Source organism: Xiphophorus maculatus, chromosome 1 (assembly GCF_002775205.1).
Source record: "Xiphophorus maculatus strain JP 163 A chromosome 1, X_maculatus-5.0-male, whole genome shotgun sequence".
Classification (NCBI taxonomy): domain Eukaryota; kingdom Metazoa; phylum Chordata; class Actinopteri; order Cyprinodontiformes; family Poeciliidae; genus Xiphophorus; species Xiphophorus maculatus.
Genome location: NC_036443.1, coordinates 6,749,261 through 6,764,698, shown reverse-complemented (window position 1 = coordinate 6,764,698; position 15,438 = coordinate 6,749,261). Strand labels below are relative to the sequence as shown.

The window sequence follows — 15,438 nt, the reverse complement described above, 5'->3', positions numbered from 1 at the left end:
ACATCCCATCTTTCATCATTGAAATAAAAATAAGAACTTAATTTGGTCTGTAACAGAATAATTGAAGAAAACACTAATAAGCTTGGCACTTAGATTCAAAACTGTTGCACAATAAAATGGAAAATAATAAACTCAAGCTTGTTCCCATTTATATTAATTCATTTGTTAGATTTGTCAGAAATTGATTGTGCGTGTGAATTTCTCTTCCTTTCCCTCAAATACTTGTTAAAAACATTGGATTTGCTTTAATACAGACCGCTACAGGAGATCTTAATGCCGACAACTACAATATCTAGTAGAAACAAATGGCATAATATGAGTTATAGCAATACGTATTTTATCTCTGTGAAGAATAAAATAGTTTGAAAATTAAATGTGAAAAAATTCTTCAATAGAAACCCAGCTGTTTTAATCCTTTTATTATTTATTGAACTGTCATTTGGAATTTCGTTATTTCTTTATTTTATATTTGGTCAGTTTGCATTACCATCGTCCACCAGCTGATGGCGGTAACGTTCCGGCTCATAGTAAGGCAAGTGCAAAACGTAACATTTCCGCTTCCGGTAGCGCAGTATCCTTCTCGGGCAGGAGAAATGTTGTCCCGATTACCGCGGCTGGGGCTTGCGTTGCCCCGGTCGGTTTCTGTCCTATCGACCCGCTTCGTGTCGCAGTCCAAGGCGGACAGCGCCATCTCCTCCACGGCTGTGACGGATCCATACGAGCCCGTGAATCAGTCCGGACACGGCGAGGTCAGCCCGTTCGCCAAGGTGAGTGCAGCTACTGGACCTCCTGCGAACCGAGCCTGCGCTGACGGGACTGTGTCCTGGCGGGGGGTGGTTCTGTTTACTTTACTAGTTTATTTATGTGTTCAGGTGGGTTTGCGCTGTGCTGCAGGTTCAAATGTGACAGTAAATCTTTATTGAGAGAACCGTTTTTATACAAACACTAGCTAAACAGACAAAAACAACAACCAGCGTTGTTTTTGTTGTTACAGCAAGACTTTTACAGCATAAAGTCCTGCTGTAACTTTATGTCCAGAAGTTACAGCAAGACATAAAACGAAGTATAGAATTGTAAAGTTTGCTAAAATCTACATTTTATCCAAACAATGTGAGGTTTTATTAGTAGTCTCTATATAGGAAGAAAACAGTTTAAGTTCAAACTTACAGTTGCGATGGATAAAATGACCTTAATTAAAAAAAACAAAAAAAAAACCCTTAATTAATGAAATAATTATTTTAAACAGATACATCTCATCCCTCTCAGGTATGAATGTGTATTTATAGATTTGACTCTATAAATGTAAAGTTAAGATTATTTTCTGTTTGTCACCATTTATTTTTTGAGCTCTTGAGTATTTCTTTCTTATAAACCTAAACATTAGGAACATTGAATAAAAGCAGTTCTGTTAAACTGAGCACAGCAAGTTTAGATTTACTAACGGATGATAATCACTAGATCTTTTCTGTCACATTCATAATGGCAGCATGTATCATCTCTGGTATATGGACTTGGGTGGTCTGTATACTCAGTTATTACACTGAGGGGTTAATAAGCCCTCAGTGTTATTACCTTGAGAAATAATGAGATTTGTTTAAGTATAAAAACAGGCTTCTAATGCTGAAAAATGACCAAATGTCACAAGCCATACATGTCATACAAATGGAACAGATAGAGAGTTGCATTCACCGTCCAGCGCTGGGCCGCACTGAGCTCACCTTATGGATGGAACCAAGTGAGGCAAAGATTGTAGAGCGAGTTCAGCTTTTATTCCTCTCCGCAATCTGTTCCCTCCCTAAAGAATTATGTTTTGTTTTGTTTATGTGTGACTATAGCCAGTCTTATGTGATATGGTTATGTGAGCAGCAGCACTGTGCGTGTAAGCAGATAGGAAATAGAGGAAAACACAGAACCCATAACAGTCGTTTCAGGTCTGCTTTCGACAGCCTTCTCTTTTTTTTAAAGAGTTTCTGATGTATTATTTATTATTTTGATCAGAATCCAGATTTCCATGGCTTCTCCACCGATCCTGTAGAGGATGAGAGGAACATGAAGGTGGGCTTCTTCCTGGGCATCTCTGTGGCTCTTGTTATTGGAGGAACCTTTATCCACTATTTACCAGACCATGGGTAAGATTATTATTATTATGTATTATTTGGTTCTGTTCAGATGTGAGGTGACAGAGGTCAGGGATGCAGAAAGAGTTTATTCAGAAATGTTTGGAAGTGCAATAGCTGCTGTTTGAAATATTCCTTTAAATCTCTCTAACCCAAGAAGCCATGACTGTCAAAATTGAACCCGTCCTGTATGTGCCCAAAAATGTTGTCATTGTTCCGATGACTATTGTTGCAGAAAGTTTGTTGGTTATTCAAATGAAAAACAAGACTAGGCAAACCTGTCATAAAAAGCAATGACATGATAACTTAAAACGAGCTTGATCGTTTCACGATTGTTTTTCTTGCGTTTCTACCAAAGACTGGTCGACAAAAGTCTTCAGTCTGGTGCAAAACGTATAAAAATGTTTTGAGACCATTTTCATGTTCCCTGAAAATGGTCTCAAAACAGTATTATTGTTTATAGAAATAATTTGGCTTAGTGTGGTTAAAAAAAAACCCCAATGTGATGTGAATATTGCACACACTGATATTGTGGTGAGGATATATCCTGCGTATGGCGCCGCCTTACAATAAGCAGTACAGTAGAATGATGGGAATCAAAAAGGTGAAAATGGTTTCACAGCCCTTCACAAATTGATGAGCAACAGCTCGTGGCTGCTACCTCTTTTGTGTTTTAGCTTTTTAGTGGAAGCAGGAAGGAGTTTTCCTCACTACCACTGCAGTTCGTTAAATAAGGATCCAGTATAAATTAATGAGGCAAGCGCTGACGTCAGGGAAGACTACGAAGTTAAACGGTCCTATGTGGGCACTTTCATGTTAACGTGAGGCCTGACCAGTATTTGGGGTTGTGTGGCTTCCAGGATGCGGAAGTGGGCCAGAAGGGAAGCAGAACGACTCATTCGGCTCAGGGAGAAAGACGGTCTGCCGCTCATCCAGGAGAATTACTACGACGCCAGCAAAATCATCCTGCCCTCCTCCAACGAGGACTGACCCCTCCTGCACTGTCCCACTCTATTTCATGGTTGTTGTAAATCACTGATTAAATAAACTATGTTCTCATTGGATGATGTTTGGGGGGTTTTTTTTGCCTTCACATCTTGATTTTCAATAGTCAAATATAGCTTCTAGAGATTTCACCAATAAAATACCAATTCAGTTCTGAAGATGTTTCAGTTCACCCATATTTGACAAAAAACAAATCATAAGAAATCCAAACAAGATGTAATGACTCACTAGAGGGACCCAGAAAATCAGCCACGACACAGGAGTGAGCAGAAAACTCGGATTATTTATTAAAAGACAGCTCAGACCGGCCACACTGGATCGTCAGCTGCAGCACTGGCCTGACGATCAGGTACAAGGAAGAGAGCAGATGCTCCACTGACGCAGGGCTCAGGAGGGAGAGACCGGGGAGGAGAAGCGCTGATGCAGGGCAGCGCACTAACTCTGAAGCAGCAGAAGTCCAGGAGAAGTACCAAATCCAGATCCAAATGCTTGGTCGGACGGGCTGAGGTCATACACGATGGGGCAGAGAGCAGAATCCGTGGGAGTGGGCGTGAGCGGTGTAACCAAAACAGGTGTGGGTCGAGATCCAGATGGGCAAAAGGCAACAGCAAGGCGAAAGGGGCAAATCCGTGGAACAAGAGCGTTGTTGCAACGATGAGGGCGAGATGGGAGTGCTGGAAAACTACTTGCTGAAAGCGTTCGATAATCTGGCAGCGTGGTTGTGACGGAGAGAGGCTTAAGAAGGGAAACAGTCAGGGAGCGACAAGGAATAACGGAAATGAGGGACATGACATGGATCGGCTCAAAACAAAAAACACAGAGCACCATGTGAACATCACACAGGAAGTAAAATGAAGGCAAAAATGTATGTAAAAAAAAAAACAACTTAATTGTCACAATGGCCATCAGTTCATTTTCTCCAGTGAATCAGCGCAGATCCTTTGTTGCTGCAGTGAAGACATCAGAGCTGTGGTGGGACTGGTCACAGTGGGCTGAATGGCCCCAAATCCTGTGAAGAACCTGATGAACCATGAACAGCACGGCCTCTTCTACTTTATCTGGAACGTAGTTCGAGGGTGAGATCTCTTCCTGCTTCATCCTAGCAAGTGATGACTACGTTAATCTTCGACAGAAGGCGGTAGAGTCACGGGCACCTGGCGGAAAAAGAGCCTGGAGCCTCTGAAGAGCTGATCCTGAAGGAGGTTGGGGAGAACAGTTGAGCTCTAAATGTTCTGAGGACAGGAAGATGGACATGTGGTCACTGCAGGTCAGAATGTCAGCATACCTCAGTACTCAGATGATTCCAGCAGTGCAGCCAGGATGTAAAGACAGGAAACCGAGGAGGAAGACCTGCAGCCAGACTGGAAACACAGAGCTGAATGAGTCCGAGCGGCGGCATGGAGCAAGATCAGCTTCTGTTTTCTGTGATTCTGACAATCAGTTCAAGGTGTTGTCTAAAGGGGAATTAAACAGAGTCCGACTTTGATCTGTTGCTTTAAATTGAGGAATCAGGGTGAAGAGTATCAAATTAAAATGAACTTCCAGGTTGTTAAAAAACAATCTGCCAGACCTCATCAAACAGAAAACAATAAATCGCGCCTCACTCTGTTACTCACCCACAGTTGTTGACGGCCATTACATCAGCAACCAGCGTGAATGGGTAAGTCAGGACCCTCAGTGTGATCTAGAGAAATGCAGTCAGCATTAATGTAACCGCGGACCATCAGTAGCTGTCAAAATGAAAGTGCTATAATAATAATAAACTTACACTCATCACAAACTTTGTGTAGTTTCTTAGTGTTGATGCCTGACTAAACTAAAACAAGAACAGGAGTTAAACAATGAACACTGATGAAAATGTTAAACTTTTCCATTTAACTAATAGTACAAATTTCATGTGGAGTCCCAGACAGCTTTGATGGTGCAATACTAAAATAAACGGAACAGAAACATCGAAACCAACGATGTGATCTAGCAAGAAGAATGAGACAATAATTAACAGACTGAACTGATGCAAACAGGTCGAGAGTTCAGAGTTCATGATCCTTCAGGTGACCTTTAACACAAGTGCTGAGAGCCTGTGGAAGACGGTCTTAAAGCTGTGAATACACTCACCGGCCACTTTAATAGGTACACCTGTCCAACTCCTCATTAACATAAATGTCGAATCAGCCAATCACATGGCAGCAACTCAATCCATTTAGGCATGTAGACGTGGCCAAGACGATCTGCTGCAGTTCAAACCGAGCATCAACATGAGGAAGAAAGGTGATTTAAGTGACTTTGAATGTGGCATGTTTGTTGGTGCCAGACGGGCTGGTCTGAGTATTTCAGAAACTGCCGATCTACTGGGATTTTCACACACAACCATCTTACAGGTGGTTCGAAAAAGAGAAAATATCCAGTGAGCAGCAGATCTGTGGGCACAAATGCCTGTTGATGCCAGAGGTCAGAGGACAATGTCCAGACTGGTTTGAGCTGATCATCGCAAATCTTTTCACGCTCCTCTCCAAACCATCGGGCCTCAATATTAATGCGTGTTCTGATCAAACAGCATCACAGCTTGGATACAAACAGCTGGCATACGTACGCTGTCGTCTACAGCATAGGTGTTGATAAGGTAGGCCAGCAGGTTACAGCACCACAGGAAAAGGACTTCTCCCAGCACATGTGGAACAAAACCGCTGCAAACAAGCACACTGATCAGACCTTAAGGAATTAAACACACTGTAAGGACTGTAGAGCTACTTACGTATAAAATCCAGACAATCCTTCCTCCTTGAATATCGTCATGATACAACTGAATACACCACTGCAAATGAGAAAACACATTCAGCAATATTTCACCCGACACAAATGATACCATATAATTACATCAGGATTAGTGATTAAAGACTTGACTGGGGGGGATGAAGGGAAGGGCGTCTTCAATTCAGATGTCTCTGCAAAATGGAACCTAGAATAATCTTTGAAAACCTCAACAAGAAGTCTGGACTAAACTAACATGTTGACTTTATGTTAAAGTCTTATGTTGACTTATGTTGAAACAAAGAACAGTTCTGACTAACTGGAGCGATTCCTACCGATAACCGATCAAAGGAATCCAATCACTAGTGAACGACACATCAACACTCAGCAGCTACGATGACTTAGATTCCTCTGAGTAGTCCTGGAGTTGTTTTCTCTCCACCGGGATTTGTAACATTTCTTTTGTATAGCCCGGTTTTAAGCCAGGTTTACATAATTATTTGTAACACAATCCTTTTGGAAGCTAACTGTAGAGTGGTACTTTGACCTCACGTCACGGCAAATAAACGGTCGCTTACACGCAGTACCTCGTGGACCACTAGATGGCGCCCGCGGACCACCAGTGGTCCAGGGACCATGGTTTGAGAAGGACTGCCTTAAAGTGATAATACTTTAAGGTACAAATATGTTTGACTAGCTTCAACTCCCCCTTTTTTTACTTTTCAGTTTCTTTAAAAAAAAAAAAAAAAAAGATGTTCTGTTTCCTGGAAGTTAAGGTGGCTTAAAATTTGACCAGAAGTTTAGTTTTAGCACAGAATGTTTGACCCACAATATGCCAAATTATGCAAAATTAAAATTTTGCAAAAGTATTCACATCACTTTTCTGATTTAATATTACCCTTTTGGAGGATACTAATCAAATTTGCTAAAAAAACAAACAAACAAAAAAAAAACAACAACCCCAAAACAACAACAAAAAAACATACAAGCTAAATATTTCCTCATTTCGTCTTTTCTATTGGGATTTGTGTCATTTTAGACTTTGCACTTACATATAAAACAATTAACAGCTGCTGAAGCCTCATCCCACACTCGGCGTCACCAGTTTGGCTTTTTTAAAGCACATGGAAAAGCTAGTTGTGCCAGGGCAGACTGCTCTAAATGGATATCAAGAGTTGGTATCCTGATTGTGTGAGTGAGTTTTTGTCCCATCAAAACTGCCTCTGACTTCAACATAAACAAATCACATCAATGAAACATAGGGACTTCTGTTTGTATGACCTTGTTTGTTAAGGGTGAGTGTGCTTGTGGGGACACAAAGTTGCTAAAAGTCACCAGGAAGGAGTCAGTCTGCCGTGTCCAGAACTCAGAAGGACCAAGGAAGGGAGAGCACAATGCAATCCCTCAACATGGATCCCCATCAGTGACTAGCTCTTCCCACATCTGTGTTGACTTGAAAAACTTTATAGGAAGTTATTGTACCGTACCTGGACCAGATCTTGTGACCTTACCTGTACTTGGTCTCTCTGCCAACGAACTGGGCCATGCAGCGCACTGACATGACTGCCAAAGAAACACAAACCAGCCGATCAGATAATCTACTGACTCTGGTGTTCACTCAGAAGCAGCACCGCACATCACCTTGGCTTTTATCGGACTGATAACAGGGCGCGTAGCCTAGAGAGCGGGAGACACATTTGTTGGTTTCACCAGTTAAGCGTTAATTTCGTCCTGCATAAAAAACAATGCGCCGCTTTGGCTTCTTTTGTTTTGCTTGAAATTGTTCCATTTGCGCCATCCGAGTAAAACCTTGTAAATGACATGAGGCCCAGAGGCAAGTTCAAAACCTCTGTAGAGGAAACCATCTTATTGAGGGCATACCATGAAAAGGATGGGTGGCCACTCTGGACAGGCACCGAAAAATCATATCATGTGTTGTCTGAGGAAAAAAAAGTGGAAAGAAGAAGGCCATTATGATTTTTGATTTCAACATGGCATGCTGAAACAAATGAACTGTCAGTTTAACCCTCGTGTTACTTGGATTACAGAGATAGAAAATACTGTACTGCTAATGATTCTTCAGAAACCATTGACCTCTCACCTCTTGGACCAATTTCCTAAAGGAATTCTGGTGCTCATCTTTTTTGGACTGAAGCACCCTCTGGTTATAGAAAAAAGTTACTGTTTGAATAAAAAAAAGTTGCATCTGAAAATAACTGCTGCTATCAAATCTGTGTTTATCAATGCAGTGAACATCAGTAAAAAGCAGTCGGAGCTCTGAGAACAACATCTAAATAAATGAACACAAACATTGAACATAATAAGTCCATCTGGTGTTGCACAGGAAAACTTCCAAGCTCTATTACTTTCAGTGTTATTTCCAAGTATACAACAAGTGACTACCATTAGTTTCTTTCTCAGGGAGCAAAGCATGAATTGTTGTGTTAATATCACCACAATATTAGTCTCTTTCTTACCCGTTCAATTTTGCCCCTCACCAAGGTAGAGATGGTGCTGGATGCTATACGAGGTGAGAGGCCCCGAAAGAGTCCCAGCTTTCCATCCACTCTGAGAACATACTGAGCTGAAAACAAGCACACTTCCTCGCAGCTGTTCTGAACTACAGCGGCACAGTTATTTCTTAGTCAGCACATTTAGTTGACACGTTAAACATGCTGCGACAGAATATATGCCGCAGCATATATAGGTCATATGCTGTGCCTTTTTTTTTTTAAAATAAAAAATACTTTATTAATCCCACAAGAAAATAAAATCTGCTCGTCATTAATCCACTTGTGTCTTCTGGAGTTTCAGACAAAAGCCGATCCAAGCTGAATCAGAGAGCACGATCCTCACAGTGTTGGCTCCTTTTGTCCAGGGATGTGACTGCATCTTCAGGTGTAATGATATAAACACGCCCAACCAAATTGGAGTTAAGTGCCTTGCCCAGGGGCACATCGACATGTGACAAGAGGAAGCTGAAATCGAACCTACAACCTTCCGATCACAAGACAATTACTGTACACACAGAAGTGTGTTTTGGTCTTTGGATATCCCACATGTGCAGCCACGTAACTCACCATAGCTGAAGAAACCAGGCAGGTATAGAACTGGTCTTCCAAGCATTGTTGACCCGACAGCTGGAGGGAGAGGTTCGTGTCCCACCTGGGAAAAACGAAAAAAAGGGAGAGAATACAAACTGATCTGAGGTGGAGACAGAGGTGACACTCGCCCTGTATTTACTTCCCAGGTGAAAAAAAATACTTTAGTATATTTCAAACATACTTACCTATGCGTAAGTACATTTTAAATATACCAAGTATTATCATACTTATGATACAGTATTATCATCAAACACATTAGATTAGCTCATCCAATGCGTTTGATGATCTGTAACATCTGTAACAAAGAAATGACAGATAGATTAGATATGCATGTACATTCATATACATATATAATCTACCTCATCTGTCTCATCTCTATATATTCGGTCGGTCGGCCCAGATACCTGAATCAGCAGTTTAACGTATAGGAGCGGGTGTGTGATGGTAGTAACAGTCGCCCCTAGCAACACAACGGCAGCGTCCACTACCACGGGAGTAGAGGGCATCCTAGTCCACGCAGGCTTCCGGTGTGGGTTCTACTTCACGGAGATCCATCTTTGGTCACCGAAACACACACATCCCCAGAGAAAATCAGCTGGAGCTAACATGACTTCCGCTGAGAGCTCTCACTCTCAGCTGGACGCGGTTCCTGAGGTGAAACCGAGTTCAGCTACATTAACGTGTCTGATTTAAAAAAACCCCAAAACAAAACAAAAAGTAGCTTACATCCTTTATCACAGCACTATTTGGTTTAAAACAGGTGGCTGGGATCTCTCGGCGGAGCAAAAACAACTGGGCGGAGTCTATCCGCTGACGTCACATATTTTATGATCTCAGGCGACCAGACGTTCGGTCGTCAAGATGGCCAGATGTTGTCTTCCTGAGTTTTGTTCACAGTACAATTGTATTGTTGTTTATTATAATAAATAAAGTTTTTTTTTTTTTTTTAAAAGATGGCCAGATGTTATATGGTGCTTTCACACCAAACGATTTTCTGGCGTCAGGTTTACATTCAGACCCTAGTGACAAAAAATATAGATACTTTAGTATATTTCAAACATACTTACATTTGTGTAAGTACATTTTAAGTATACTAAGTATTAAGTGTAGTATATAAATGAAGTACACTAACAGCATGCTTGTACCAATTTTGACATTATAACTTTAAACACACTTAATACTGTTATCTAGTATTAAGATAACAGTATCTTAACAATATGAAGATACTGTTATCTTAGTTAAGATTAACAGTAAGATGTTGTTAACAGTATTAAGATACTATTATCTTAACAGTATTAAGATAACAATACTGTTATTACTATATTAATAACAGTATTATTATGCTGTTATTAACAGTATACTAGTACTGTTGATAATCTATATGTATGATACATAACTGTATTATCACATACAGATATCCTACATAAATCTTGGCGCGCTAACCAGGAGGAGTTTGTACAGAGCTGAAGTATTGCAGTTTTCTATTTTGTTGCTACCATGAATGTATTGGAGAAACATGGGTTTAAAATCCCTAATGCAGTGCTGATTAAATATGTGACGAACACAGAAACTGATAATGAAGTAGCTGATTTTCTGACAGGCTATGGGTCAATGAAAAAGTTTGAAGTCATAGCTTATTCTGATTCCGTTTTCCACAGCTGCATAGCTTTTGAGTTTGCCTCAGGGAGTGTGTTGGAGAGGTTACATAAAATCTTGCCGTACACCTAGACTTGTCAAACTGAAAAAAATGACTTATGAAATCGAAGAACTGTCGGTGGTTTGCTCGGAGTTTGAAGCCAAAAATAAAAACACAAACGTACCTGAGATCCTGCTGTGTCAGACCTGCAGCGTTCCAGAGAGATATTTGACAGCCTACTACCACCAGCTGCAGACATGGTTAAACATCTTCAACCAGATGCACCTCCTTTAAGTTACCTCAGAATCCTTGACTCTGCCTATGGGACAGTCCAAGATGGTGACGAACTGTATGCAAAATTTATGGAGCAGTTTCAAATCAGCAGGTGAAAAACCATCAGTCTATTTACAACGCCTGCAAGCGAACTATGAACTATGCTCTAAGGAGGGGTGGAGTGTTAGCTGCTGATTTTGAAAAACATTTGCTGAATCAATTCAAGTCGTGGCTGTTGTGACCACACCTTAATTTCTGAAGCAGAGCAAGTCAAAACCACCATCTTTGGAAGAGCTGCCAATGTTGAGAACAGAAGAAGACAGAGAAGCTGCTGAAGCTCAGCGTATGAAACAGCACCTTGGTTCCAGTAAACCCAGAGCCAGCGTGCATTCACATCACGCTTATGCACCAGCTGAAGAAAAGAGTGCTTATGATAACCTGGACATCGGCTAACTTGCCAAGCAGTTAGCTGAGGTCCAAAAACAGTTGGCTGCTCAGTCTGCTCAGAAACAGTCTGTTCTGCCTAAATCTCTGCATGTTGGCAAGTTCAGTCAGCCCCCACATACTCGTAAATGTGCACCTCAACCCTCTCACAAAAAGGCAGCTTTTTGTGAGCCAGGTTGCTGCTACAGCTGTGGGGAAGATGGTTGTTTCCTTATTGTCAAACAAAGGGAAAAAAAATCCATGTTTCTGAAAGGGATTTTTGTCAAGAATCCCTGGAGTCATTTCTGCTCCAGCATTTATAGATCTGTCAGACATTTATAGATCTTTGTATTAAAGGAGTCACTGCATCAAAATCTTTATTGGCGTTATTTATAGAGTGCAGGCCATAAAGGCCCATTTTAATGGAACATATAAATTGAGTAGAGCTGTATCTTCCTGCTCTAATCCTGCATATTGGCCCTTATCTTCGAACCCATAAAACTAATGCTTTAGGTTCATCTGGAGAGCATGTGATTTAGGATATGGCTAATATCTGGAGCTCCCACAGATAGATCTGCTTTATCTCCAGGTCAAGCGAAGGGATGGAATGGCTTAAATGCATTTGTGATTTTTGACCCTCATCATTGTCTGGTTTGAAAAAGGTTGGCACATCCAACTGGAAGCAATAGTTCCCACTTAAATGAAACTTCATTTGTTATAAGTAATGAAGTTAAGTTTACGTCTTGCGCAGTTGCTCGAGATGTAACTGCAGTCGGTCTGTGGCCATCTTTACAGGCCACAGACCAAAACAAACATTATCCCGGTGTTTTGATTGTGTTACCGACTGCAGTGAAGTTAGTTTCGAGTTGGATATTGGATATTCCAATATCCGCCGAGCAAGCGGCGTTTAGCTCAAGGTTGATCCGATTTATGAGCGCTAATTTCGGCCAGCCGTTCTCAAGCTTGCTCTTCAAGAGGTTCACTTAGGGACTGTCAACAAATTTCCAAATCAAACACTCCTATCAAACAAATGCTTATAAATGCCTTGCCTTGTGACCAACTCACACAAAAAGTGGTAATTCATGCTTTTGCATGAGACACACTACCCTCTGTTAAATGTCAAGTCATATTCAATATTTTAAGTAACTTTAATATTAAATAATAAAATGTTTTCTTCAATAGCTTCCATATGGTGTGTCACATTGACTAGAAATCAGTGTGTAATTGTTGTACTAAGCTGTATATCTGAGGCACACGCATTTTTACTCCATTTTAACTCATTTTTCTATTTTTGTTGCCTTTTTTTTTTTTTTTTTTTTTAGTTTAAAAAATTTAGTATTTCTCTTCAAAAGCTTTTAGGTCATGTGGCCTCAGGTTCTGGTTCTGGTTCTGGTTCTGCTCTGCATCCCCAGAACCAGAACCAAACCAGGAGAAGCAGCTTTCAGCTTCTATGCACCACAAATCTGGAACAAACTTCCAGAAAACCGTAAAACAGTTGAAACACTGACTTCCTTTAAACCTCGACTAAAAACCCTCCTGTTTAGAATTGGACTTGAAACGTAATCAATTACGAATTTAACGACTTCATGTAATGTTACAAGACTACGTAACATGACTTTGTGTTTTTGATGATGTAAGGCACTTAACACCTATCATATTTTTAAAATATAAAATAAAGTAAAAAAAAAAAAAGTAAAAACACCTAAAATGGGGAATAAAGAGTGTGCCTCATCTGTGCAGACTGGTAGAACAATTTCACACAGATTGTGACTCCATAGGTCACATGACCTAGAAGCTATTGAAGAGAAATACTAAATTATTATATTAAAGGATTTCTCAAGCTTTCACAACAGAATCAAGGCAACAGTCCAGGTGTGTTTTTGATGAGGGAATAACATAATATGATGTAAAGGTACAAAATTTTATTTCACATATCACCGCAGTAGTATATTCATTTATGCCTTTGGTTATTGTTCTCTGCCATAGATATCCAGTGGAGCTACGTTGAAGGAACATCAGTCAGATGACAGACATGGAAACATCTTGCTGGCTGCTTTCGGTTCTCTGTGATCGTCGATGACAAAGAGAAGATTGTGAAATCATCTACCGCAATCATTGCTCTATTCAACGGTAATGCTTCTCATCTTTAATTAAACAATTAACTACGTTAATTAGCTACTATTTTGTTGCAGTTAAAACATGCAAATGTAGGGTAAAGAATCGACAGCAGCCAGCAGACAAATAAGTAAGACCCTGATTCAAGAGCTTAATTTTCTCCAGTCAGTGGATTTGCAATATACAAAAAAACAAGAGTAGAGATAAAAAAAATCTTTATGTGTGACTGTAAAACACATCCATTTAATATCATGCTCTTTTTAGCATCATTAAAGTGATGGTTGTTCTAAATGTAAGCCTTTCGACCCTGGATGTCATTTGGAGCTTCATGCTTCTGTGTTCAGGCCCTTTATGTGCACAAGTGCGGAAAAGCCGACACCAGAAATGTCAGAGGAAATCTTTGAGGTTCAGCTCTGCGAAAAGATCAGCACCAGACGACAAGAGGAAACCAGACTGCCTGGATTCTCCTAGAGACAGACCAAACCTCGCTTTCCTGTTCAAACACTGTCAAAATACCAAAGCCCAGAACATACGACCAGTTCCAAAAGAGACATGGACTTAGGGATACAAAACTCTTTGGACTTTATTAAGTACAAATACAGAATCACAAAACTCAAATGTGGATGTTGGCCCGTGAAGGCAGATGTTAACTTGTGGAACCTGCTCTGTCAAAGCAGAGCTGCGTTGTGGTTGTTGGACACACACCTTTAAATTTCAGACTCTCATTTATTTCCAAGTCCACCATGTTTTCCAGTCTTATGTAGTTTTCCACACAGGATTCCCAAGTCAGTGGATGCACCAGGCCACTGTCTCTGCAGATCCTCAAACTGTCCCTAGAGACGGTCATGGCACATTGACTGCTGTTTGACTCGGTCATAAACTGTCCCAGTTCCTCCTGGGAGTCTGGGAACCTACAGTCTGTCCTGCCAAACCCAGGAGTAAAATATGCACAGGACGCATAGATTAGTTATATATTTACATTTCTTCATTCAACTGTCACTACCAACTGTTTGGACTATTGTTGAAAACTGTTGTAATGCTTAACTGTATTTATGTCATCAGAAATTGTTACAATAAAAAGTGACATCCTATTAACACATGGCTGATTTTATTTTTTTTTATTTTTGTTTTGACAAATTATTCTTGAAAGTTGCCAAACAGGCAACAAATTAACTAGATGTTAATTAAATAAATGAGAAAAACGACAACAACAAAAACCCCTGATAGGTAGGTGGTACGTGACATCCGGTTTACCAGTGAGACTGGTTGGCAGGTCTCATGGGATTTGTAGTCCATCTTTCCTTGCTTTCATCAATGTCACATTGCAGCAAACCCATGAACAGAAACCACACAGGTCTGCTCAACAACAAACCAAAATTACAACAAATTAAGGAAAATTTCAGAGAAGACACAAACAGTCTAGAATGACATCATTGGTTTCCATAAAATGGATCATTTCTTAATTTTGAGCAAAGGCTCATTTGAACATTGTGTTGTTGGCAAGAAATCCAGAACTTCTGCATGACTGCAGCCGTCATGAAAGTACGTCTTGATCAGATCCTCTTCTGAGAGCGAGTCCAGCACCGACCCTGTTCAACAAAATACAGCAGAATAGAAAAAACTTTGACTGTCCAACAATGGAGAAATTCAGGTGCTAAACTAACAATGCGACACACAATTAAAGCAGCTCGGTTCACATAAAGACAGAAGATAAAATATGTAAAAACAGAGTAAAATGCTGTAAAGGCAAAAAATTCAACGCAAGTACTGTAGTGTTATTAAAAGCAGCATATAAATAGTGTATTCAAAAGTAATGTGCAGTAAGGTATGTTCATTGAAAAAAATCTTCAAAAATCAGAGTCAGATTAGCATATTTACTGATAACTAGCTGGAATTTGTGTCTCAACAAATGTGGTTTGTTGAACCAAAAGAACTTCAAGACTATTTACTGATGTCTTCGCCTTGTGCCAAGAGCTGCACATTTTTCCCCACAGGAAAAGCAGAACACATGAACTGT

The 15,438-nt window shown here is 40.4% G+C and overlaps 3 protein-coding genes across 11 annotated transcripts in view; 1 reads left to right on the top strand and 2 right to left on the bottom strand.

Moving 5' to 3' along the window:
* The first annotated feature begins 543 nt into the window (after nucleotides 1-543).
* Nucleotides 544-3,181, top strand: ndufb11 (NADH:ubiquinone oxidoreductase subunit B11). Its single transcript, XM_005805773.2, has 3 exons — nucleotides 544-767; nucleotides 1,999-2,129; nucleotides 2,978-3,181. Exons 1-3 carry the CDS (start codon nucleotides 594-596, stop codon nucleotides 3,105-3,107), a joined length of 435 nt encoding a protein of 144 aa, XP_005805830.1. The 5' UTR covers nucleotides 544-593; the 3' UTR covers nucleotides 3,108-3,181.
* A 206-nt stretch (nucleotides 3,182-3,387) lies between these two features.
* Nucleotides 3,388-11,062, bottom strand: mtch1 (mitochondrial carrier 1). 9 transcript variants are annotated; one of them, XM_023339410.1, is made up of 14 exons: nucleotides 10,795-11,055; nucleotides 9,379-9,529; nucleotides 8,951-9,035; nucleotides 8,348-8,454; nucleotides 7,972-8,031; nucleotides 7,752-7,809; nucleotides 7,512-7,547; nucleotides 7,382-7,433; nucleotides 5,875-5,934; nucleotides 5,713-5,806; nucleotides 4,891-4,938; nucleotides 4,739-4,806; nucleotides 4,408-4,483; nucleotides 3,388-4,315 (listed from the first exon to the last, which is right to left on the bottom strand). In XM_023339410.1, exons 2-14 carry the CDS (start codon nucleotides 9,478-9,480, stop codon nucleotides 4,241-4,243), a joined length of 921 nt encoding a protein of 306 aa, XP_023195178.1. In that variant the 5' UTR covers nucleotides 9,481-9,529; nucleotides 10,795-11,055; the 3' UTR covers nucleotides 3,388-4,240. The 9 variants fall into 9 exon arrangements, with proteins under 9 accessions (XP_023195178.1, XP_023195192.1, XP_014326780.1 ...); XM_023339424.1 differs by lacking the exon at nucleotides 10,795-11,055 and adding an exon at nucleotides 9,701-10,182; XM_014471294.2 differs by lacking the exon at nucleotides 7,512-7,547.
* Nucleotides 11,063-13,989: 2,927 nt separating this feature from the next.
* The window catches only part of stk35 (serine/threonine kinase 35), a 28,042-nt gene continuing 26,593 nt past the window's right edge, over nucleotides 13,990-15,438 (bottom strand). The window contains exon 3 of the mRNA XM_023332340.1: nucleotides 13,990-15,010. The gene's annotated coding sequence lies outside the window, so the exon portion shown is untranslated. The remainder of the gene's footprint in view (nucleotides 15,011-15,438) is intronic.

Excerpts from the sequence above, each read along its gene's own strand:
- ndufb11 (XM_005805773.2), top strand. The coding sequence starts at position 594 with ATGTTGTCCCGATTACCGCGGCTGGGGCTTGCGTTGCCCCGGTCGGTT. Across the intron at positions 768-1,998 it reads AGGTCAGCCCGTTCGCCAAG|AATCCAGATTTCCATGGCTT; the intron begins GTGAGTGCAGCT and ends TATTTTGATCAG. Across the intron at positions 2,130-2,977 it reads CACTATTTACCAGACCATGG|GATGCGGAAGTGGGCCAGAA; the intron begins GTAAGATTATTA and ends TGTGGCTTCCAG.
- mtch1 (XM_023339410.1), bottom strand. The coding sequence starts at position 9,480 with ATGCCCTCTACTCCCGTGGTAGTGGACGCTGCCGTTGTGTTGCTAGGG. Across the intron at positions 7,810-7,971 it reads TTAGGAAATTGGTCCAAGAG|ACAACACATGATATGATTTT; the intron begins GTGAGAGGTCAA and ends TTTTTTCCTCAG. Across the intron at positions 7,434-7,511 it reads TCAGTCCGATAAAAGCCAAG|TCATGTCAGTGCGCTGCATG; the intron begins GTGATGTGCGGT and ends TTTCTTTGGCAG.